Source organism: Esox lucius, chromosome 12 (genome assembly GCF_011004845.1).
Source record: "Esox lucius isolate fEsoLuc1 chromosome 12, fEsoLuc1.pri, whole genome shotgun sequence".
Classification (NCBI taxonomy): domain Eukaryota; kingdom Metazoa; phylum Chordata; class Actinopteri; order Esociformes; family Esocidae; genus Esox; species Esox lucius.
Genome location: NC_047580.1, coordinates 6,054,174 through 6,079,527, shown reverse-complemented (window position 1 = coordinate 6,079,527; position 25,354 = coordinate 6,054,174). Strand labels below are relative to the sequence as shown.

Genomic DNA, 25,354 nt, shown 5'->3' with positions numbered 1-25,354 from the left:
CTGTAAATGTGTGTGTCTGTGTGTGGGTGTGTGAGATCCAGGTCTAAATAGTACAACCAGCCAATTCGGTCACCATATGTTTTTTTAGCTCTTCAAGGCAAAAGGCTATTTGCAGCTTCAGGGTTAGGTTTAGGATAATGGTTAGGTTTAGGTTTAGGAAATTTCTGGTCCACTTAAGTTTGGGGAAAAGGTGTTCCATATATATGTGTACATGTGTGGTCTGGAAGTCTCCACAAAGATAGTAAAACCCTAACTGAAAAGTAAGGCCCAACAAGATTTTTTGGAAGGTCCATAATAGGGATAATGAGATTTTCAGTTTAGGGGTTAGGTTTAGGGAAAAACATATAATTGGGCTAGAATAGTGTTAGAATTGGGGTTATATTTTTATGTTTAGGCATTACCAATTAGGTTTAGAGTTTAGGGCTAAATTAAGTTAAGGCATAAGTTAGGTTATAGGCTCTGTGCACAAGCGTATGGACGAACTTCCGCTTTAGCCAGATGTCGGCATATCATTTTCCGGTTTACATAAGGCAATCACCTGCATCGCCCAAAATTTCAGTTTTTAGTAGAAGTCTCCAAGACCTTCCTAAAATAAGCATTAGTGAGGTCCATCTAATTGTTCATGCCTGGTCCCCTGCTCCAACAAGTAAGTGGAACAAGGGATTCAAACTCTACGTATAGAGTTATCTGCACAACTAAGAGGGTAAGTAGTTTACTTGCCGGCCAGCTATCGGCTAAGCTAGTTAGCGACGTGTTCCTTTTTAGTGTAGTATTAGGCAGGACAATAGAACACATAAAAATTCACCCTAGCCTCAAAAACGGCAAAATAACGCTGGCTGAGCTGGAATGCTAGCGTGTCCCCATAGCAAGTGAATTGAAACGAACCTTCGTTCAGCCTCTTCAACCTGAATGAAGCTTAAAATTCCATAGCCTCAATAAAGCACCAAAACAGGTCTCCTCTTTTATTTTACTACTGTAACCTCATTTCACAACAAAACTGAAAAATAACAACTGGCATAGGAAGTAAACATCTGGTCCTATATGGTATTAATTGCGCTTAAACCTGCGTTACGTGGAAGTATTTAAGAAATCCCCTTTTCTGACTATTTCTAGTCCAGCGTTTGAAGTCATTTAAAGGGCGCAAGTATATAAGTATATAAAAAAATTGCCTTTTCTGACTATTTCTGGTCCAGCGTTTGAAGTCATTGAATGGCGCAAGCCATATTTTATTAAAAAGAGGACATTCTCCTGATTAAAATGATGCCCCACTTGTACCTTTAAACTTAAATGAGTCACGTACATTATATTTCTTTTTTTTCGTACAACAGCATCACTCATCTTGTTGTGAGTTTAGGTGTTTACTAATGCGGATGAGTATTAGTAAGTAAACCGGAAACTGCAATACCGACTTCTAGACAAAAGCAGAAGTTCCTCACTACGCTGGTGCACAGAGTCTATTGAGGTTAAGGTTAGAGTTAGGACTCAGTTTCCTACAAGGATAGATACAAATCTTTGTATCATGTCATTTGCCTTCAGAAAGCAAAACAAAATGTGTAAAAAAGTGATTTGGTCTGAATACATCTTGAATGCATCATATGTTTGATATCATGTATGAAAAAATATACATTTCAAATACTTTTGGGGCTGAATTTCAGAATAAATGAAATAAAAAAACGTATAATACTTAAATAGTATTATAATGTGTGAAAATACATGAAAAATTTATATGTATATGTTACCGGCCTCAGGCCTAGGGGTTTACCTGGGCCAGTAGCAAGTGCCACACGGGCAATTAAGTCTGTGGAAGCAGAAGAGAGGCAGCACAACTTTTAGTGCATTCGGTCTGAGCACATATTTATTTCTGCGCAAACTCAGGACCGTTGCCTCCCTAATGCAACTCCACAGCAGCACCTATTGGTCAGGTGGAGTAACTACAGTTTTGTAACTGGTAAGACAATTGTTAAAATAGTACACTATGTTCAAAAAATAAGGGGGGTGTCTGATAATAGGATTACCTTTTAATAGAGGCAATTTTCTAACCCTCCACATATACATACATTTTTTTGCATACCTTTTAAAATACATTATTTATTTATTTTTCCAATTTGATGTGAGAAGAGTGAGAAGAGAGAAAGTGACGTTTAATTTTTTTGGTTTGATCAGCATTGTTTAATTCTCTTTTTTGCTATTCAGGATCAATTCAATCTTGTGATTTTTAAGGATTTGTTGTTTATTTCAAAAAACGTATTGAATTATTCAGATCCATATATCATCATCATCATTTTCTTCCGCTTATCCGGGGCCGGGTCGCGGGGGCAGCAGTCTAAGCAGAGATGCCCAGACTTCCCTCTCCCTAGACACTTCCTCCAGCTCTTCCGGGGGGACACCGAGGCGTTCCCAGGCCAGCCGGGAGACATAGTCCCTTCAGCGTGTCCTAGGTCTTCCCTGGGGTCTCCTCCCGGTGGGACGGGCCCGGAACACCTTCCCAGGAAGGCGTTCCAGAGGCATCCGAAACAGATGCCCAAGCCACCTCAGCTGACCCCTCTCGATGTGGAGGAGCAGCGGCTCTACTCTGAGCTCCTCCCGGGTGACCAAGCTTTTCACCCTATCTCTAAGGGATCGCCCAGCCACCCTGCGGAGAAAGCTCATTTCGGCCGCCTGTATCCGGGATCTTGTCCTTTTGGTCATGACCCAAAGCTCATGACCATAGGTGAGAGTAGGAACGTAGATTGACCGGTAAATCGAGAGCTTCGCCTTGCGGCTCAGCTCTTTCTTCACCACGACAGACCGATACATCGACCGCATTACTGCAGAAGCTGCACCGATCCGTCTGTCCATCTCCCGTTCCATCTTTCCCTCACTTGTGAACAAGACCCCTAGATACTTAAACTCCTCCACTTGAGGCAGGCACTCTCCATCAACCTGAAATGGGCAAGCCACCCTTTTCCGACTGAGGACCATGGCCTCAGATTTGGAGGTACTGATTCTCATCCCCACCGCTTCACACTCGGCTGCAAACCGTCCCAGTGCATGCTGAAGGTCCTGGTTTGAAGGGGCCAACACGACAACATCATCTGCAAAGAGCAGAGCCAAAATCGTGTGGTCCCCAAACCTGACACCCTCCGGCCCCTGGCTGCGCCTAGAAATTCTGTCCATGAAACTACGAACAGAACCGGCGACAAAGGGCAGCCCTGCCGGAGTCCAACATGCACTGGGAACAAGTCTGACTTACTGCCGGCAGTGCGGACCAAGCCCCTGCTTCGGTCGTACAGGGACCTGACAGCCCTTAGCAAAGGACCCAGGACCCCATATTCCCGAAGCACTCTCCACAGGATGCCGTGAGGGACACAGTCGAATGCCTTCTCCAAATCCACAAAACACATGTGGATTGGTTGGGCAAACTCCCATGAACCCTCCAACACCCCGTAGAGGGTATAGAGCTGGTCCAGTGTTCCACGGCCCGGACGAAAACCACACTGTTCCTCCTGAATCCGAGGTTCTACTATCGGCCGTATTCTCCTCTCCAGAACCCTGGCATAGACTTTCCCGGGGAGGCTGAGAAGTGTGATCCCCCTATTGTTGGAACACACCCTCCGGTCCCCCTTCTTAAAAAGAGGGACCACCACCCCGGTCTGCCATCCCAGAGGCACTGTCCCCGACCGCCACGCGATGTTGCACAGGCGTGTCAACCAAGACAGCCCCACAACATCCAGAGACTTGAGGTACTCAGGGCGGATCTCATCCACCCCCGGTGCCTTGCCACCGAGGAGTTTCTTGACCACCTCTGTGACTTCAGCCCAGGTGATGGACGAGTCCACCTCTGAGCCCTCATCCTCTGCTTCCTCAATGGAAGACGTGACAGCGGGATTGAGGAGATCCTCGAAGTACTCCTTCCACCGCCCGATGACATCCTCAGTTGAGGTCAACAGCTGATCACCTCTACTGTAAACAGCGTTGGTAGGGCACTGTTTCCCTCTCCTGAGGCGCCGGATGGTTTGCCAGAATCTCTTCGAGGCCAGCCGATAATCCTTCTCCATGGCCTCACCGAACTCCTCCCAGGCCCGAGTTTTTGCCTCCACAACCACCCGGGCTGCAGCCCGCTTGGCCTGTCGGTACCCGTCAGCTGCCTCAGGAGTCCCACAAGCCAACCAGGCCTGATAGGACTCCTTCTTCAGCTTGACGGCATCCCTTACTTCCGGTGTCCACCACCGGGTTCTGGGATTGCCGCCTCGACAGGCACCGGAGACCTTACTGCCACAGCTCCGAGCGACCGCTTCGACAATGGCGGTGGAGAACATGGTCCACTCGGACTCAATATCTCCAGCCTCCCTCGGGATCCAGTCGAAGCTCTGCCGGAGGTGGGAGTTAAAGATCTCTCTGACAGGAGACTCGGCCAGACGTTCCCAGCAGACCCTTACAGTATGCTTGGGCCTGCCGAGTCTGTCCAGCTTCCTCTCCCGCCATCGGATCCAACTCACCACCAGGTGGTGATCAGTTGACAGCTCCGCCCCTCTCTTCACCCGAGTGTCCAAGACATACGGCCGCAGGTCAGATGAGACGACAACAAAGTTGATCATCGACCTGCGGCCTAAGGTGTCCTGGTGCCACGTGCACTGATGGACACCCTTATGCTTGAACATGGTGTTCGTTATGGACAAACTGTGACTAGCTCAGAAGTCCAATAACTGAACACCGCTCGGGTTCAGATCAGGGGGGCCGTTCCTCCCAATCACGCCCCTCCAGGTGTCACTGTCGTTGCCCACGTGGGCGTTGAAGTCCCCCAGTAGAACGATGGAGTCCCCAGTCGGAGCACTTTCCAGCACCCCTCCCAGAGACTCCAAGAAGGTCGGGTACTCTGCACCGCCGTTCGGCCCGTAGGCACAAACAACAGTGAGAGACCTATCCCCGACCCGTAGGCGCAGGGAAACAACCCTCTCGTTCACCGGGGTAAACTCCAACACATGGCGGCAGAGCTGGATAGCTATAAGAAAACCCACACCAGCCCGCCGCCTCTCACCATGGGCAACTCCAGAGTGGTGAAGAGTCCATCCTCTCTCAAGGAGTGTGGTTCCAGAGCCCAAGCCGTGCATAGAGGTGATCCCGACTACCTCTAGTCGGAACCTCTCAACCTCACGCACAATCTCAGGCTCCTTCCCCGCTAGCGAGGTGACGTTCCATGTCCCTAGAGCTAGTTTCCATGTCCAGGGATCGGGCTGTCTAGGCCCCTCTCCACACCGGCCCCTTATGGTCCCTCCTGCAGGTGGTGAGCCCACGGGAAGGCGACCCCACGTCGCTCCTTCGGGCTGAGCCCGGCTGGGCCCCATGGTGAAAGATCCATATATCACATTTTTAATATTCTAGAGTCAGATAAATTTTTAGAGGTCTCTGTTGCTGTCTACTGGATGAGTTATTATGTTTTTACATATTTTATTATCTGAATCAGAATTAACAGGATTGTGGAATCTATCATATCAATGAGGCTGAAGTTTTTTTTTCTCTTCCCTATTTTCATTTTATCCAATCATATCGATGACCCTGTCTCATTGCAGAAACCACAAACTGAACTCCTAGGTATCCACAAAAATCCATTGAATGTTTTTATCAGACCAAGAAATCACATGGGTGTGAGAGCAGGGTTACCTGATGACATCAGTGATCTTGTAAGCACTTGAACCATTTAAAGGAAGTTGCTAGAGTGTGATGAGATCAGGAAATCCCTGTTGATGAGGATTCTCTGGTCTCCTTGCAATGCTAGTCAATATGACTTACTCATGGGAAGTCCCAGCTACTCTGTGATCAATTTGGTTATATTTTGTCTCTTCTTGAGCCAGATAGGGGTCATAAGATTATTCTCATCCATATATAACTGTATCACGGAATATAACGTTTTTTTCAAAACAGGCCCACTGCTTGCCATCTACTGGACATGTTGTGGTTCTTGTTATACACGTTCAGAGGTAAACAGAAATTAGTAAACTATGTGGCTAAAGCTACCTTGGTTAAAAGTAATAGAGCCTGAATATTGCTTAGAAATACTATATTTATGTGTTTATTAAATCATTGTATTTATTTGACACTTCCAATATAAAAGTTTACAGAGAGGGAAATTAAAATAGAAGGTAGGAAGTGAAAGAGACCGAACATGCCAAATACAACCCCATTACCAAAGCAAATGGGTTGCAAATAATTTAAACCCCATATTAAATAGAAAATAGTACAAACACAACATAACAAATGTTGAAACTAAGAAATTAAATGTTTTCTTGAAAAACATATACACACTTGAATTTGATGCCAGCAACATGTTTCAAAAAAGCTGGGACGGGGCAACGAAGGAGTGGAAAAGTTGTGTAATGCTAAAAAACTAAACCTGGTGGAACATCTTACATCTCACTAATTAGGTTAATTGGCAACAGGTCAGTAATATGATTGGGTATAAAAAGAGCATTCCAGAGAAGATGAGTCTTTCAGAAGTAAAGATGGGGAGAGGTTCACTACTCTGTGAAAGACTGCGCAGGCAAGTAGTGCAACAATTTAAGAATACAATTTCTCAACATAAAATTGCAAAGAGTTTGGGAATCTCATCATCAGTGGTACATAATAGCATAAAACGATTCAGAGAATCCGGAGAAATCTCTGCACACAAGGGACACAAATTAAAACCAGTACTGGATGGCAGTGATCTTCGGGCCCTCAGACGGTGCTGCATTTAAAACAGAGAAGATTCTGTAGTGGAAATCCTTGCATGGGCTCAGGAACACTTCCAAAACCACTGTCTGTGAACACAGTATGTGTTCACATGGCATGAGTGACTTGCTCATCTGTAAAGGCACCATTAATACTGAACAATATATACAGGTTTTGGAGCAACATATACGGCCATCAAGGTCACATCTTTTTCAGGGAAGGCCTTGCTTATTTCAGCAAGGCAATGCAAAACCACATTCTGCACGTATAACAACAGCATGGCTCCATGACTTGTCTGCAGCCCAGACCTGTCACCCAATGAAAACATTTGACGCATTATGAAACAAAAAATACAACAAAGGAAACTGAAGTGTTGAGCAGCTGAAATCCTATATCAAGCAAGAATGGGAAAATATTTCATTTTCAAAACTACCACATTGGTCTCCTCAGTTCCTAAACACTTACAGAGTATTGTTAAAAGAAAGGGTGATGCAACACAGTGTCAGGTCCTGGCTGGGGCACCTCTAGACATCTCTATGTGGTCCTGACTGCAGAGGTGCCTCTTGGGACCTCTATGTTCATTGCTGTTTAATCATCCCCAATCAGAGGCAGCTGCTCCCCATTGCCTCTGATTGGGGATCCTATTTAAGTTGCCCTGTGTGTCCCTTAGTTGTCCACCATTGTTTGGAGTATGTGTGTAGTTTAGTGGCCCTTCAGTTTATGGTCTGTACCGGGCCTTTTGTAGTTTTCTGTTTGCACAATTAAAAGGATGTTTGTTATCTCTGTGCCTCATGTCCTGCCTACACTCAGCTGTGACACACATTGGTAAACATGCCCCTGTCCCAACTCTTTTGAAACATGTTGCAGGCATCAAATTCAAGGGGGGCATATTTATTTTTCAAGAAACAATAACATTTCTCAGTTTCAACATTCGATATATTGTCTTTGTACTATTTTCTATTGTTTAAATGGTTTAAATGATTTGCTTCATTGTATTCTGTTTTAATTTTCATTTTACAAAGCGCCCCAACCTTTGGAAACAGGGTTGTACTACTAGTGAGTTGTTCCACCTAGCTATCTTAACATGATTACATTAACTGTAATTTGCTCTGGATAAGAGGGTCTGTTGAATGAGTAAAATAACAGTAACTAAATATCTCTTACATTCTGGACCTTGTAACCCAGTTTCACAGTTTTTTTCCATTCTCTCCTCATAATCAGGTACTGACTTATCTTCCTGTTCCACCACTCCTACACTGTGTGTAGTGCTTAGCCAAAAGAACAGGCTTGGAATCAGAAACATAAAACAGTGCTCGCGCTGCAAAGGGTGGAAAAATCCAATACTGTTCTTCCTTTATGTAATAACAAAGTCACGCATGTCTTTTCTTGGATTAATATAGGACAGGGTTTCCCAACACTCTACTTTCGTATTTTCATATTTTACATGAAGCACATCTGATTTGATTAGTCAATGGCATGCTGATTATTTGACAGTTTGAATGAGGTGTGCCAGCTTTGGGATTGCATGAAAAATTTTAAAAGCACCCAGTGATAGGATTGGGAGTGGATTGCCTCAGACTTTGCAAATACAATAGTTTAAAAATGTATGATCCATACTGACTGGTCCTTTGTGTTCTGTAGAGGTGTGAATATATCAAAATACAATAGCTGTTGGAAACAAACACATGGTTCTGTGAGGATTTTAAGTTTTACCCCAAAGAACACAACTGTGAGACATCCATGACTGGTTGGTATTTGAGGACTAGAAAGGCCAATCTAAAAGAGTTGCAGGTCTTGTTTTGTAATTAACAATGGTTTTACAGTTTAACAAGGAGAGTTCAGGGGGTGCATTTGAGAAAATATGAGTGGTGCTTTGTAGCAAGTGGAGATCATAAAGAGGTAATGTGGGACTTCCCCTTAGACAGTGTTGTGGAAATGATTGATCTTGAATCCGAGGTTTCATTAAGGGCTTTTATCTTACATGCACATGGGAAGAGTCATACAGGAGTCATACAGAATGGCTGACCTTAGAGCCCTCAAATTATTTGGTTGCAACAAGCTAATGTCCCTCTTGGACCTGGCTACTCCCCCCAGCTCTGCATTCATTTCATTATATGGTAAAAACATACCTACTCTACTTACAGTCCGCCCGCTGTTCTTATTACGTAGAAAATAAATACATTACCTGCATTGTTCTATGGAACAGAATTAATAACAGGAAAGTTTCATACTTTGGTTTGACCACCACAGGCAGACTGACAGCACAGAGCCAAACACCAGCAGGTGGAACTCCATTGTTTGTATGACTTCCAGCACCTGTCCTTGGCAGCGTTGTGCACGGAATACTTCCTTCCTCCTTGGGATCCTGAAAGTGATCCATAATAACCTCTTCCGCATAACCCCGTTCATCACCAACAACAACTCACCTAAGTTTTCTTGGTTGGCTTTTGTTTGGTCCATAGAGTAATGGATCACTTTCCATAGAGCATAGAGTAAAACGTTTTGCAAAAGACTATATATTGTATTTTGCAACAGGGTCTGATTTCTGAATATAGCCCTGTTGGCTATGTTGGCTATGCTCCAATACTGTGGTTTCCATTACTGTTTGAAAAACATATTTACACAGGGAAACAAACCCATATAGTGATTTAGGTAGACCAATTATGCACTTGATTGATGTTTAGGCAGTGAGCTAAACCAATTAACTAGCAGTATTTGTGGTTCCTTCTGACTTATATCTTTTTTCTTTACTCTGAAGTGGATCTTGGATAAATCTTATAAAACAGAAACACTTATTTGTCCAGGCAAACTAATAAAGATTGCTTTTCACCTCAAATAGGTAAAAATTCCAAATGATCCCTTTCACAATACTGCAAGGAAATTAACGTCATAGCAATTCACATTTTATTCAAATGCTAACATGTTTTAATAGCTTCATCCATAAACTGTAGCATGTTCAAAGCCAATTACTAAAAGATAAAAATTCCCTCTATATTTCCTCTTTATGATTGCACGGAATACCATTTAATCAAGGCCGAATTTGAATAATCCAACCCTCTCAACCGTTTCTTGGTTGAATTATGCAAATTCTGAATCTGTAAGTCATGCTGTTTGTGATTGCTTCTTCTTGTTATTGGCTGTGCCCAGTCTACCGTTATATAGTAGTATTTTCATGTGATACACGATGTTTACCTCTCTGTGCTCACTCTTTCTCCAGCCCTTCATGGCTCTATTACTGGCTTATTTAAATCTCTCTTAATGCTCTATATGCTTCATAACACACATGTTCCCTCCTTCTGAATACTAGTGTGGCTCACCACCATACACACACGCACGCACGCACGCACGCACACACAAACACACACACCATGGCAGACATAAACACACACACAAACACAACCACACACACACACCATGGCAGACAGAAACACACGCACACACAAACACACACACAAACAAACACACCATGACAGACACAAACACACACACAAAACAACCACAAACACACAAATACACAACTGTGGGGTCTAAGAAGTTGTGAAGCCTGGGGTTCAGTGATGTCACTTTGTCTGTGTTTGTGGGTCAAAAAGCTAAAGGTGTACAGAAAGGGGTTGATCACCAACAGATCTGGTCAAACTGTAATTGTTGAAACCTTATGGCAGAGGTGCACCCCACTATTACAACAGCATTTCTAAATAGCACTGCAGGCTGTGGTAAATGTAGTTAATGTTAAATAAGAAATAAGCTATATTCTCTGAAAATAATGAATAGATCAGTCCCAGGAGGATGGACAGTGAATATCATCTTCACATTGCGCCTGCAACAGATTAAGTTATGCAACACATCATTATGAAACACACACAGTGATGCCCAAGTCCATGAAGGGAAAAGTTAAGAGAGCGTGTTTGTGTGTATGTGTGTTTGTTTGTGCAACGTGTGTGTGTGTGTGTGTATATGTCCGTGTTTGTGTGTATTTTCAAACGCTTGCGTCCTTGCAGGCGTGAGCAACTGTTTGTGAGATACAGTCAGAGGAGGAGAAACAGCAATAGCGAAAACAAAAACACGGACATAGGGCACTTTTGAAGGAGCGGGAACAGACATGTAGAGTATTGACAGATGTCCGAGGCTTTCCAACCCAAAATGATTGCCTGGAAAACATCATTTACATATGCTTGTTGAAAAGTCGCTGACAGGAATAATGGAAGACGAAGAGAAAGGTGTCACCAATATCAATGTGTCACAATGTGCTTCACTGTCCTCAATTCACCTAGTCACTTTGAACATTTTAAATTATTGATGCACTTCTTGATATCAATCTACCAGACAGAGATAGACTACTCTGTTACTATCCCTGTCCACTCGGGGTAATGGGGCTTCTACTAGAAGAGACACAATATACAAAGTAAATGCAAAGTTGACATACGAAGTCGCTCACTATGTCTGAGGGTTTTGTTTGTATGAAGTTGCAGGTTATTTTGAATTTGCCACCAGCAGCTTCGCTCTCCACATTACACCATCAGTGGTGAGCCAACCAGAACAGGGAAAACCTCAGTTCGTTGACATTCATCTGAAATCTTCAGTAACTTGATACATGCGTTATTATAGGTACATTTGTTGGTGTAAAGTGAGTAAAGAACATGTGTGACCATGGATCCTTGCTGAGTGTCGAAGCTGATGGACAGAGCCCGAAACGTGCTTGACCATCTTGATGTGAATGAAGGCCAAGCATGTTGGACAGGAAGTCCGTGATCCAATGATAAATGGAGCTGGACATGTTCAGCTGGAAATGTTTGTCTAGTAGTAGTTCTGGGATGATGTTGTTAAACGCAGAGATTTGGTCCACACAGTATCCTTGCATACATCTTTGTGTTGTCAAGGTGTTGGAGGGTGCAGAGGAGGCCCATATAGATAATATCTTCCACAGACCTGTTGGCTCTTTAGGCAACAGTCGACAGATGTGTCAGTGATGGGTTTAAATGGCAAAAAGTGCTGATTGTTTTTTAATGATGGGTTATTTGAGTTCTACAGGTCTGTAGTAGTTCAGGAAACCTGCTTTTTTGGGACTGGAACAATGTTGGAGGAATTGAAACGGGCAGGAACAGAGCATTGTTCTAGGGTAGATTTGACCTATCATTAGTGTATGTAGTGTATTTGTCCTGTTTTACTTCATATTTGAAAACAAGTCTTACCTTGATTCACAGCAGCCAAGCCCAAATCCTACCATGACTGTTCAGGGAAATATTTTTTATCCACTCTCCTGTTCTACTGGTTTTCAAAACAAATGTATTTCATTCTCTAGAAGCTAAATGCCTTCCCCTATGAATAATAGTAACCCATGATAATTGTTAGAACTTAAGATCTTCCTTCCTTCATACGTTTAAAACTGACTCTTCCATATTTGTCCATAAAACTGCTCAAATGAAATCGATTGCACTGCACACAGCAAATTTTTTGGCTTTCAGCAAATGTCCATCTCTTCAACAGAGTCTAACTAGACCATACTCACCACATCTGGAGAAATCTCTTAAAATCCTTGGGAAAGGTTTAGTGATAAATCTTTTACAAACCAGATCCTTGTCAACATAGGTACGGATTATTTGCCATGCAGTAACCAGGAAGATCAACCATGTAATATTCCTCTTCCTCCAGGGTAGCGTCCGGGAATGGGTTAAAAACTGACTGTGTGGAAGAAATAAGACAAGGGGAGCAACGGGGTCCATTACATCCCACTAATGAAACTGGTGAAGGACCTTAGCCACACCATTTTCAACATACAGAAAAAGCAAAAAAGTGCAGAATCTTCAACATGTTCCACTTCTCCATCTCAACCAGACCATTAGGGCTATGCTCTTTGGACTCTTACTCCTGGGTTCTCCCCAAAACACTACAAAGACCTGAAAACAGTAATAACTCTTGCAGGTGTACCCATGTCAGAAATGGTCCTCCAAAGGCCAAAAAATGCACATCAAAGAGATACCAGCAGCTACTGGTGGATTACACGACCAAAAAGACATCACACTTGCCTTGAATTGTCATAATACGCAACAAGAGATTTTTTAAGTCTACCTCAGCCCAGATTTAGCTTAATTACCTCGTCAAAATTCATGAATTTAATTTGTTATAACGCTATAGCAAAGCTGTCTTGCAAGCAGAATTTAAGTCTAAGACTGGTTTCCTAGATTTGGGCAGTGAAAAAAAATAAACACTATGCAATGCAGAACCTCCTTGGGGTGGGCCAACTGTATTCTGGGCCAAAGTCCTTGGGGTTGGCCAGTATACAGTAGAAGCACAGTAACAATCAATTTGCCCTCCACCAAGAGGAGTACATGTCCAAAGCAGTAAGTTTAGACTTGTTGCAACTCAGCGCTCATTATTTGCAGAATCCAAGCCACACTTGAAAATAGATGACTTCAAACCATGGTAGTCGGAGTGGTTGGAAATTTTAATAGCCTGGCAAGGCGAGCATAGTCCAGTGGTATCACTCCCAGTTCCATGCAAATACGTGTCTATGATAAGGACATAAGTGTGTATTGGAGGGGAGAACATTTGAATAATAAATAAAAATCATAAATAATAATAATTAAAAAACATTTTGTTTTATTTAAACAAGATTTCAGCCTGTATCTCTGAGTGTTAAATTGAACGCAGTGAATGTTAAAATTTGGATTGCAAATGAGTAGGATTCCTGGTGAATTGCTGCGGTAAAAATTATATTAAATAATAGTGTATCAATATTTTAAGCTAAACATTTTTAAATATTCTGTCAGCATATAGGATATCTCCCAGACAAAACGAAATTCTCACAAAAAAAGTGAGTCGCCCTAAACTAAACTAAACCAGCGCAACAGGTCGAGAGAGAGAGATGAAGAGAGAGTAGTAGGCATTGACTGATATATTTCTGTGACATTTTATTGTGTGCACTAATAGAATTTAAATAATACTTAATAACCAACATACTATATTTCAAACATTGCTGGCAGCAATCTCTCATAGCCTATTGGCTACTGTAAGATCAAAACCAGTATAACACGTTGTCCCTCTACTAGGCTATGACACATTAAATAGGTAAAGACAATACGTCATTAGTTATTTAATTGTCGAAAGCCCCAAGATGTTCGATACACGTTCGGGAAGCGCCAGCCGACTATCCTTCAGCAGAACGCTCATTGGCTGACCTGACAATATAAAGTTCCGCAGTGCCATAACTCCGTCCGCATACTGCTGGCAGGAAGATCATCGCTCAAGGATAGCAAAACGGCAGAAGGCACTGATAACTGACTGACGATTTTCTTTACCATATCAATTTATTGTGTTCATCAATTAAATCTTATTCAAAATGAAGGAAAGAAGAATTACCCAACCTCTGGTTGCAAGATGTAAACTGGTGTTGGTTGGAGATGTTCAATGCGGAAAAACGGCAATGTTGCAAGTCCTGGCCAAGGATTCCTATCCAGAGGTATGCGATTCCTAAACATACCGTGCTCCTCTGACTGGATTACACTAACATCCGAAATGTGTTCTGGAATAAGCTACAAAACTAGACTACAAAGAGAAGATAATAGTCATAGAAATGTTCTAATTATCTAATAATAACAAAGAGAATGTGTCAGATTAAATGTATGTTCTAATTCCTGGAACTTTCTTTTTCTTTTAAATGTTATATTAAGTTAGTTGATAAAGCTCAGGACACATTTCCATTGGTTCATTCATATATGTAACTGACATTAGGAAACAATCTTTTTCTATTTCCTAAAATACAAAAATCCATTAAATTAATTGGCTAATTTGTCTGTTATCATGGAGTTGTAATATATATTTTATATGATCAGATGTGTTATGGCACATCTGATAAAATATTGTGATGACAATTATTTGAAAATCGAACGGTGTGATAACTGATGATTACTAGGGTTACTATTTCACATGTTAACTGTAATTCAAATTTCTATATCTTACATTTTCTAACAGTGATCTTTCCCCCAGTTGTACCAATAAACCATTGTGCACACACAGACATATGTTCCAACAGTATTTGAGAACTACACAGCGTGTCTGGAGCTGGAGGATCAGCGTGTAGAACTCAGTCTCTGGGACACGTCCGGTGAGCATAACATTCAACACATTTCCTGTATTATACACCCTATAACACTTAAGTTAAAGCATATACTTTAGTTAGGCATATCCAGGAACATGACTTCATAATGTTTTATAACCATGGTTATAATGCATAATTTGTGTCATATAGTGGGGTCTTTATCATTTTCAAAGTGTGCCTCCAATTAATTCTCAGACTGCTCCTTTGAATTACCTAGAGTCCAAAAGCTCTCCATTTGAAATATGTCTCAACATTCAAGTTAAGATAACATTGCTCTGAGGAATTTTATTGTAAAAACCTGAATTACCTTTAAATTCTAGATTACTCTAGCTTTCTTTTCTTGTCCATCCACTCTGCAAACAGTGCAATCAAAGACTTGGTGTAATCAACAGTAGGTTAACAAAAACTGCCCATCCGCCATTGTCTAACTGTCTTCTTATTGACCACCATACTGTTGTTAGTAGCTTTGTATTGTTTATTTTTCAAGATACAAATCTGTTGATCCTACAGAACTGCTCTCATGCTGCTTATCAGAGCTAGTGAATGCTACTGGGGTCTGATAAGAGTGAAAGATCTTTATTCCCAGACACATGACATGATATTTGAAAACAACAAAAGGAAAATTTGTATTCCTGTCTTTCTGTTCTGTTCAGAAGGCATAGAATGACACAAGCCAAATCCCTTTTCATTGCTGCTTTCCCCATGGCGCTACTCACTAATAACTTCAAAGCTCTACATCAAATATGACACCTATAGCACACACACACACACACACACACTAGAATTGAACCAATACAACATAACACGTTCCATGTGGTTTGGCTGCTATAAGAAATAATAGCTTGGGGCTTTCTGATTGGACTAGAGGGAGCTTAGTCGAGCCAATTGGCCTGCAGAGGAATGGTTTTATTGGCCAGGGAGTTGAATTGAGCAGGGGTGAGTGTATGTGTTCGTGCTTGAGTGTGTTCATGACAAACATTTGTGTGTTTCTGGGAGCAGAAAGCATATATACATATATGTGTATATATAAAATAACTTCATCAGAAATACAGTGTAGATATTGTTAATGTTGTAAATGACTATTGTAGCTCGAAATGGTAGATTTATTATGCAATATCTACATAGGTGGACAGAGGCCAGTTATCAGCAGCCATCAGCCCTGTGTTCCAATAGCACGTTGTGTTTGCTAATACAAGTTTATCATTTAAAAGGCTAATTGATCATTACAAAACCCTTTTGTAATGATGTTAGCAGCTGAAAATTGTTGTACTGATTAAACAAGCAATTGAACTGGTCTTTAGACTAGTTGAGTATCTGGAACATGAGCAGTTGTGGGATAGATTACTGGCTCAAAATGGCCAGAAACAAAGAACTACTTCTGAAACTCATCAGTCTATTCTTGTTCTGTGAGAAAATTCTAAAGAAACAGAAGATCTCATGCAATGCTTTGTACTACTCCCTTCACAGAACATCACTAACTGTCTCTAACCAGAATAGAAAGAAGACCTGTTGTGGGAGCAGCTTGACCATGTGATATGTAAGAAGTGCCCATCATGCCAATCCAACTTGTAGGAGGTGCTTCAGGAAGCATGGGGTGAAATCTCTTCAGATTACCTCATCAAATTGACAATTAGAATGCTAAAGGTCTGCAGGGCTGTAGTTGAGGCAAATGGAAGATTCTTTGACGAAAGCAAAGTTTAAAGAACACAATTACTACCCCAATTACTATATTTTCCAAAATAGTTGGGACACTGTGTAAAATGCAAATAAAAGCAGAATGCAATGATGTGCAAATCATTTATCCATGCGTTGAATTGTAAATAGTACAAAGACAACATATCAAATGGAAAAATACATGCCCATTTTGAATTTGATGTTTAAAAAAACTTGGGACAGGGGCATGTTTACCACTGTGTTGCATCACCATTTCTTTTAATAATTCTCTGAATGCGTTTGGGATCTGAGGAGACCAATTGCTGTAGTTTTGAAAGTGAAATGTTAAACCCATTTTTGCTTGATATAGGATTTCAGTTGCTCAAAGGTTTGGGGTCTCCTATGTCGTATTTTTCGTCGTTAAAAAAGTGGCAAACGTTTGGTCTTGCCTGCAGTTTAGCACCCGGACTCTTTTACTGCAAAGCCATGCTGTTGTAATACACACAGAATGTGGTTTTCATTATCTTGATGAAATAAGCAAGGCCTTCCCTGAAAAAGACATTGTCCACATGGCAGTATATGTTGCTCCAAAACCTGTATATATTTTTCAGCATTAATGGTGCCTTCACTGAAGTGCAAATCACCCATGCCATGTGCACTAATGCACCCCCATACCATCACAGATGCTTTTGAACTGTGCGCTGATAACAAGCCAGATGGTCCCATTCCTCTTTAGCCCGGAGCATCCCCAGATCATCACTGATCCTCCACCAATTTAACAGTGGGTGCCAGACACTGTGGCATGTAGGCCTCTCCAGGTCTCTGTCTAAACATTAGATGACCAGGTGAAAATTTGACTCGGCAGAGAAGATGACCTTACTCCATTCCTCTACGTTCCAATCCTTATGGTCTTTTGCAAACTTCAGCCAGTCTCTTCTTTGCTTCTCATTGATGAAGGGCTAGCTTTGCATGACTTCCGCCCTGCCCCTAGGAGCCTGTTTCAAACCGTACCGTGCACTTCACCCCAGCTGCTGTTTGCCATTCTTTTTGTAGGTCACTTGAGTGACATTCAAATTAGTTGGCGGTCATCTCAGTCAGTGGACCTTCGTTTTCGCCCCCTGCCAGTCTGTAGCTTTGTTGTCCCCAGTGTCTGTTGCTTTACCCTGTTCTTATGAACCGCTGTCTTTGAAATTTTCAGGATGGAAGCAACCTGACACTCACTGTATCCCTCTGCCAGTAAAGCCAGAATAGAACCCTTCTTTTCCTAACTCAAAGCTTTTCTTCTAAACTCTTTTTTCATGCTGAATAGTTTTTTTTTTAATTGAAATTACCTTTGAGGTACTACTTGCGCTGTTTTTGCCATCCAGCTGGTCCTGTTGCAAACCTAATTTTCCATGTTAAATTAGATTTAGTTCCGGTAACCACCTAATTAGTACCTCATTAAGTAAAATGAGGTGTGCCTGTGTTGGAATTTAACAGACACTGGAATGGAATGTCTGCCATACATGTAGAGATGCTGATTTAAGAAAAATTCAAAAAAAGAGCTGTATATTAAGTCTTTTATTCATTCATTCATTCATCTTCTTCTGCTTCATCCGGGGCCGGGTCGCGGGGGCAGCAGTCTAAGCAGAGATGCCCAGACTTCCCTCTCCCCAGACACTTCCTCCAGCTCTATCGGGGGGACACCGAGGCGTTCCCAGGCCAGCCGGGAGACATAGTCCCTCCAGGGTGTCCTAGGTCTTCCCCGGGGTCTCCTCCCGGTGGGACGGGACCGGAACACCTTCCCAGGAAGGCGTTCTGGAGGCATCCGAAACAGATGCCCAAGCCACCTCAGCTGACCCCTCTCGATGTGGAGGAGCAGCGACTCTACTCCGAGCTCCTCCCGGGTTACCGAGCTTCCCACCCTATCTCTAAGGGATTGCCCAGCCACCCTGCGGAGAAAGCTCATTTCGGCCGCCTGTATCCGGGATCTTGTCCTTTCGGTCATGACCCAAAGCTCATGACCATAGGTGAGAGTAGGAACGTAGATTGACCGGTAAATCGAGAGCTTCGCCTTGCGGCTCAGCTCTTTCTTCACCACGACAGACCGATACATCGACTGCATTACTGCAGAAGCTGCACCGATCCATCTGTCAATCTCCCGTTCCATCCTTCCCTCACTCGTGAACAAGACCCCTAGATACTTAAACTCCTCCACTTGAGGCAAGCACTCTCCACCAACCTGAAGTGGGCAAGCCACCCTTTTCCGACTGAGGACCATGGCCTCGGATTTGGAGGTGCTGATTCTCATCCCCACTGCTTCACACTCGGCTGCAAACCGTCCCAGCGCATGCTGAAGGTCCTGGTTTGAAGGGGCCAACACGACAACATCATCCGCAAAGAGCAAAGACGAAATAGTGTAGTCCCCAAACCTGACACCCTCCGGCCCCTGGCTGCGCCTAGAAATTCTGTCCATAAAAATTACGAACAGAACCGGCGACAAAGGGCAGCCCTGCCAGAGTCCAACATGCACTGGGAACAAGTCTGACTTACTGCCGGCAATGCGGACCAAGTCTTTTAATGTACAGTATATGGCCATATATGGATTTCTGAATGGGCTTTGTGCTAATTTCTATTGAATATAGGGTTTAAATTATTTGCATTCATTGCATTCTATTTTTCTTTACATTTTACACAGCATCCCAACTTTTTTGGAAACAGGGTTGTATATACAGTATATATATTTATATATATGACCTATGTTTTTATCCAACTCTTTCCTCCTTTGTTTTTTCCACTGTTTCCGTCTACTCTATCCAAAGTATCTCTTGAGTGTAGAAGCTCAATTATTTGCTCTGTATCTAACTCTGTGTCGCCATGTTTTTCTGTTCTAGAACTCTATATATTTCTCTGTGTTGTCAGTTTTTTCAGTTATACAGGTGCTGGTCATATAATTAGAATATCATCAAAAAGTTGTTTATTTCAGTAATTCCATTCAAAAAGTGAAACTTCCACACAGACTGATATATTTCAAGTGTTTATTTCTTTTAATTTTAATGATTATAACTGACAACTAATGAAAACCCCAAATTCAGTATCTCAGAAAATTTGAATATTGTGAAAAGGTTCAATATTCAAGACACCTGGTGCCACACTCTAATCAGCTAATTAACTCAAAACACCTGCAAAGGCCTTTAAATGGTCTCTCAGTTTAGTTCTGTAGGCTACACAATCATGGGGAAGACTGCTGACTTGACAGCTGTCCAAAAGATGACCATTGACACCTTGCACAAGGACGGCAAGACACAAAAGGTCATTGCTAAAGAGGCTGGCTGTTCACAGAGCTCTGTGTCCAAGCACATTAATAGAGAGGCGAAGGGAAGGAAAAGATGTGGTAGAAAAAAGTGTACAAGCAATAGGGATAACCATACCCTGGAGAGGATTGTGAAACAAAACCCATTCAAAAATGTGGGGGAGATTCACAAAGAGTGGACTGCAGCTGGAGTCAGTGCTTCAAGAACCACCATGGGTTTCAGCTGTCACATTCCTTGTGTCAAGCCACTCTTGAACAAGACACAGCGTCAGAAGCATCTCACCTGGGCTAAAGACAAAAAGGACTGGACCGAGTTATGTTCTCTGATGAAAGTAAATGTAGCATTTCCTTTGGAAATCAATGTCCCAGTGTCTGGAGGAAGAGAGGAGAGGCCCAGAATCCATGTTGCTTCAAGTCCAGTGTAAAGTTTCCACAATCAGTGATGGTTTGGGGTGCCATGTCATCTGCTGGTGTTGGTCCAGTGTTTTCTGAGGTCCAAGGTCAACGCCGCCGTCTACCAGGAAGTTTTAGAGCACTTCATGCTTCTTGCTGCGGACCAACTTTATGGAGATGCAGATTTCATTTTCCAACAGGACTTGGCACCTGCCACAGTGCCCAAAGCTACCAGTACTTGGTTAAAGGATCATGGTATCCCTGTTCTTAATTGGCCAGCCAAACTCGCCTGACCTTAACCCTATAGAAATCTATGGGGTAGTTGTGAAGAGGAAGAGTGCGATACCCAGACCCAACAATGCAGAAGAGCTGAAGGCACTATCAGAGCAACCTGGACTCTCATAATACCTGAGCAAGTGCCACAGACTGATCGACTCCATGCCAGCACCGCATTGCTGCAGTAATTCAGGCAAAAGGAGCCCCAACTAAGTATTGAGTGCTGTACATGCTCATACTTTTCATGTTCATACTTTTCAGTTGGCCAACATTTCAACACATTTTTTTTTGTATTGGTCTTAAGTAATATTCTAATTTTCGGGGATACTGAATTTGGGATTTTCATTAGTTGTCAGTTATAATCACAATTAAAAGAAATAAACATTTGAAATATATCAGTCTGTGTGTAATGAATGTAATGTTTTGAATGGAATTACTGATATAAATCAACTTCTTGATGATATTCTAATTATATGACCAGCACCTGTATGTCCATTTCCGTGTTGTCCTGTTTGTCACTTCTTTATCTCGGTCATCCTGTTCTGGCAGTCACCTCATCATTCCTGGCCAAATCATGTTTTTATCTGATTGGTTGTTATACAGTACTTTGCTAATCTCACACATAGCCTAGCGGTTAGAGCATCTGACCAGTAAATGTCTGACGATTTTATCCCTAAGCCGTCAAAGGAAAAATCGGTCACTCTTTCCTTGAACAAGACAGTTAATCGTAGTTGCTCCCCAGTCATCCAGTGTGGCAGCTCCCGCACTTCTCCACTCTAAGGGGTTGGGTTTAAAGAGGAAGTCACTTTTTTTGTTGGAGAAATATAACCACAAATGGATATGTTAGTTTATTCAACTGTTTTCCCTGGCTGGTGGTCTTTGATGAAGCAGTGGGCTTTTTTGGGTTGGTCGTCCGTGTGTTCATCTGGTGTGGAATGGGATATGTGCCTAACGATTTGCAGTGACTCCTCTCTGTGACCTCATAATAAATTCTGCTATTGCTGCCTGTTCTCCTCATCTCACAGTGATCTCAGTCAGCCTCCAATAACAAATAGTTTATCATTTAAGAGTTGTCCTTCCAATATGTGTGTGTTTGTCCGTGTCCAGGAAGGGCAGGTATGTGTGTTGAGGGTGTGTCAGGTGTTAAGTCTTCCCTTCACTCTCAGTCCCAGCTCAAAGCCATTTCCATGTCTCTTATTGTTGTCATGGTCTCCTACTGGAAAAACAGGTCCAATTGCTACCATTCAGCTGCCTCTTCTTTTGCCTACATACTAACTGTTTATTCAGCCATTTAAACATTGGGAACGTCAGACTAGTGTCTCCCTCAAAGGAGAATGTTTGTTTGGCTTTTAATAATGGATTGAAACTGAAGCCTCTTATGAATACAGTAGCAGGATGTAATTCTATATCATGTCAAATCTATGCCAAAACTGCCCATTGAGGGGTATACATCCACAGATGAAGCATTTCTTCATTCATTATTTCCTGGTTTAGTTTTAGTTTCTGGGGTAGGTTAAGAAGCAATAGGGGACAATTGATGTGTTATTTATTCGTGAGTAAGGTTGAGGGAACACAATGCATGATGGATATCCTGTCAGGGTCTGTTTTTAACCCTGGTAATCTTCCTGTATCACACACACACACATCAACACACATATATTAATCAATTTGTTATAACAATTTGTTACACCAAAAATGAAGAAACGGTGGACTAGTTAGTGTCATGTCCGTTTGGTGCAACCAAAATAGAAGGCGACAACCAGAAATGCAAAGATCAATAAAAGGGGATCTCCAGAGAACCGGACTTATTCTTTACTCTGATTGAAGTGGGATTTTTTCCCCCAACAAGAGTTTCAATATGAAAGCTTTTGGTAATGCTAGGAGGGGATTGGATTGCTGGGTACTGTGACGCTTGTCTGTGTTTGTCTGTATCTGTGTGTGTGTGGGTCTGTTTTGTGTGTGGTGTGTGGCATTTGTCTCTGTGCTAATTGATTTATTGGAGAATCCTCCTAGTGAGTGGGAAGGGGCGTGGAGCTATAGTGCAATGATTTACTGTTGATCTGAGAGTGAGGGAAGAAGACAACTGAGTGTGTGCGTGTGTGTGTCAGGAAAAAGGTTGGGTGTAGGTTTAGGGGGTGTATGAAAGAGCGTGTTGTGATACAAGATGGTCTACCAAAGGCTGTTGCTGTAGTTACCCGAGGGGAGTGGGTGGTGTCATGTGAGTGCAAGGGCAGGTTAACCGTCGCCAGCGCAGTGCTAAGGCATCTTTGTCGGTCAACAACCCTCATCTAAGCCTAATAGCATCCATGCCAACTCTATACTCACCAACCACCTAACATTCCTCAATCTTGGTCCTTATTCATCTCTGGTACCTTCTTATTGCAGCTGGTGGACTCTCTTAATCTCTTACTAGCGTCCTATTTCAAGGCCCGCTGACTGACCCCAGTTGATCTGTTTGTTCCTACAGGCTCTCCGTACTATGATAACGTCCGTCCCCTGTGCTACAGTGACTCCGACGCTGTGCTCCTTTGCTTCGACATCAGCCGCCCAGACTCATTTGATGGTGCGTTGAAAAAGGTAAGACCTCTGTCACTGCGGTGGTCAACTGCTGTTGTCAGTTTCTTCTTCGTAGTCATCGTTGTTATCATCACAATCAACATAGTCATTCTTTCTGTGAACGATGCAGTGTTGCTGTGATGCATTATAACAACCTTATGACAGTCGCGTGTCCTTCCCGTTGCAGTGGAAAACTGAGATCCTGGATTTCTGCCCCAGCACACGCATCCTTCTGATAGGCTGTAAAATAGACCTGCGCACAGATGTGTGCACCCTCATGGAGCTGTCCAATCAGAAGCAGACACCCATCACACATGACCAGGTGGGCCTAACATATCGCGCACCCTTTCTCTCTGTCTTTTTCCGTCTTTCTCTATCCCTCTTCTCCCTTTCCCGCTCTCTGTATTTCTGTCCGTCTCACTCCTGTTCTATTCCCCGTCATGTTTGAAGGGCTCCTCTATGGCCAAGCAGCTGGGAGCCGAGGCCTACCTGGAGTGCTCAGCCTTCACCTCGGAGAAGAGCATCCACAGTGTGTTCCGCACGGCCGCCCTGGCCTGCCTCAACAACGTGGAGGCCTCCACTAAGCCCAGCCCCGCCCGACGCCTCTCCAAGAGACTCCTCTTCCTGCCCAGCCGCTCGGACCTCATCTCTTCCACCTTCGGCAAAGACAAGGCCAAGGGCTGCTCCATCATGTGATGCAGGGAACCACCCAGCGGTGGCCTAAGAGTCGCTCCATTGAACGGTCCAGCAGGCAAAAGGGGTGTGTGTGGGGTGGGAGATGGTGAGGAGAGGGGAGGGGGAAGGAAGGGGTTTCTCTTTAACCCCTTCGACCGACCCCGAAACCCTCCATACGCCCACTGACACCCCTGTTAAAACACTGCTACCCTTCATAGTATTATGCTGGTCTTCGTCATGATAAGCGCCCCACGAGAAAGATACACAAACACATGGGCACAGGCACATACTTCACCAGCATAGCTTTGCGTAGACTTCCTTTTTTCTAATGACAGTCAACTATTTGTCAAATAATAATGTCCTCCGCAAATGATTGGTGTGTACTGTTGGGAGGTGATAATTTGCAAGATTCCGGTTTTAGAAACGACTACCCATGGGTACAAACACTTTATGGTGTTACACTGGAATGCTGAGGAGGCCTCTTCTGTATCTATGGCAGCTAGCTAACATTTCTCTCCAAGCTGCACAGTGTGCCAGTTGTTGAGGCTGATTCAAGGTCAGTTTCTACACACTTTCTGTTTCGAGAAAATGGCTGTTGTTTACAGGGAAGCTCAAGTTTCTTCGGTGAGACCTCGATGGAATGTCGATCTGTGTGCTATCCGTCACCTAGCCTTCATCCTTGGTCTGGATTAGAATATAAAAATGTTGACGTTAAAAGATGATACCTGTGAAAAAGAATGATGTGGCCTCCTCTACATTCCTGGCAAGGGGAGGGAGCAGTAATGACACCAAGGTGGTTTAAAGAGGGCTTTTAAGAAATGATTTCCATGGTGAACTCTGCAATAGAAATGGAATCTGTCAGTGTATAAAATGGTCTAGGGTGGGTGTTCTCTTAAAAGGCAACGGGAATGGTGGACTAAGAGTGCACGTCTGAAGAAGTGCAGTGTGACTCGTGTTCACATGGGTCGTGGACGTTAAGCGAGGGGGGCACGTTCTGCTGTGACTGGGAAACCACAGGGCACGATTGAAATACTAGTTTCATCTCTTCTCCCTTCCCCTGTCTTGAAGGCCTCTCATCTACAACTCTTCAGACAGTAATGGAGTTGAGGGACAATAAAAAAGTCCCCATACTTATATACTGTCTGAGAGTCTTTATTGGGCTGACTGCAGCATTGGTGCTGGTTTTCCCCAACCCACATAATGAGTTCACATGAGCTCCTTCAAGTCATCCCAGTTTCACTAAAGCATCGATAATGTTGATCATTCTAAATCCTCTGGCCTTGCCATTACGAAACATATGAATGAGAAATGAATCATTTTTAACAGTAACACTGGAAGAGTTAAGATCTCAGTCTCACTATGCCTCCACCAGGTCACCTGACCAGCTGAGTGTGTTATTGTCAACACTGAGCTGAAATAGAAGTCACCTTCCTGCTCCATGTTTTGTCACCTGAGATGAGGTTCTCTTGAAGCTAGTTATTATCGATGAGTGTGCTTAATCCAAGCCTTTACAATGCTACGTTCATACTCTGCGAAGAACTTAATAGATGTTGATCTGGTACAGGTTTCGGGTGGGTGCTAAATATGTGGGGTGGGATGGGCGGCATTAAGTCAAAAAAGAACTAACAGGCTGGTCCTGTGTGAAGACGTTATTTTTCAATTTTTCTGCTTCGTAATCTTTTAAGTATAATGCCTTTTTTGTTTCCTGATTTCTAGTCTGCTTTCAG

The 25,354-nt window shown here is 42.9% G+C and overlaps 1 protein-coding gene across 1 annotated transcript; it reads left to right on the top strand.

Moving 5' to 3' along the window:
• Positions 1–13,835: 13,835 nt before the first annotated feature.
• Positions 13,836–24,761, top strand: LOC105026312 (rho-related GTP-binding protein Rho6). The gene is made up of 5 exons (XM_010897680.3): positions 13,836–14,143; positions 14,701–14,788; positions 22,864–22,973; positions 23,140–23,274; positions 23,403–24,761. The coding sequence occupies exons 1-5, from the start codon at positions 14,024–14,026 to the stop codon at positions 23,646–23,648; spliced, it is 699 nt and encodes a 232-aa protein (XP_010895982.1). The 5' UTR covers positions 13,836–14,023; the 3' UTR covers positions 23,649–24,761.
• Positions 24,762–25,354: the final 593 nt, after the last annotated feature.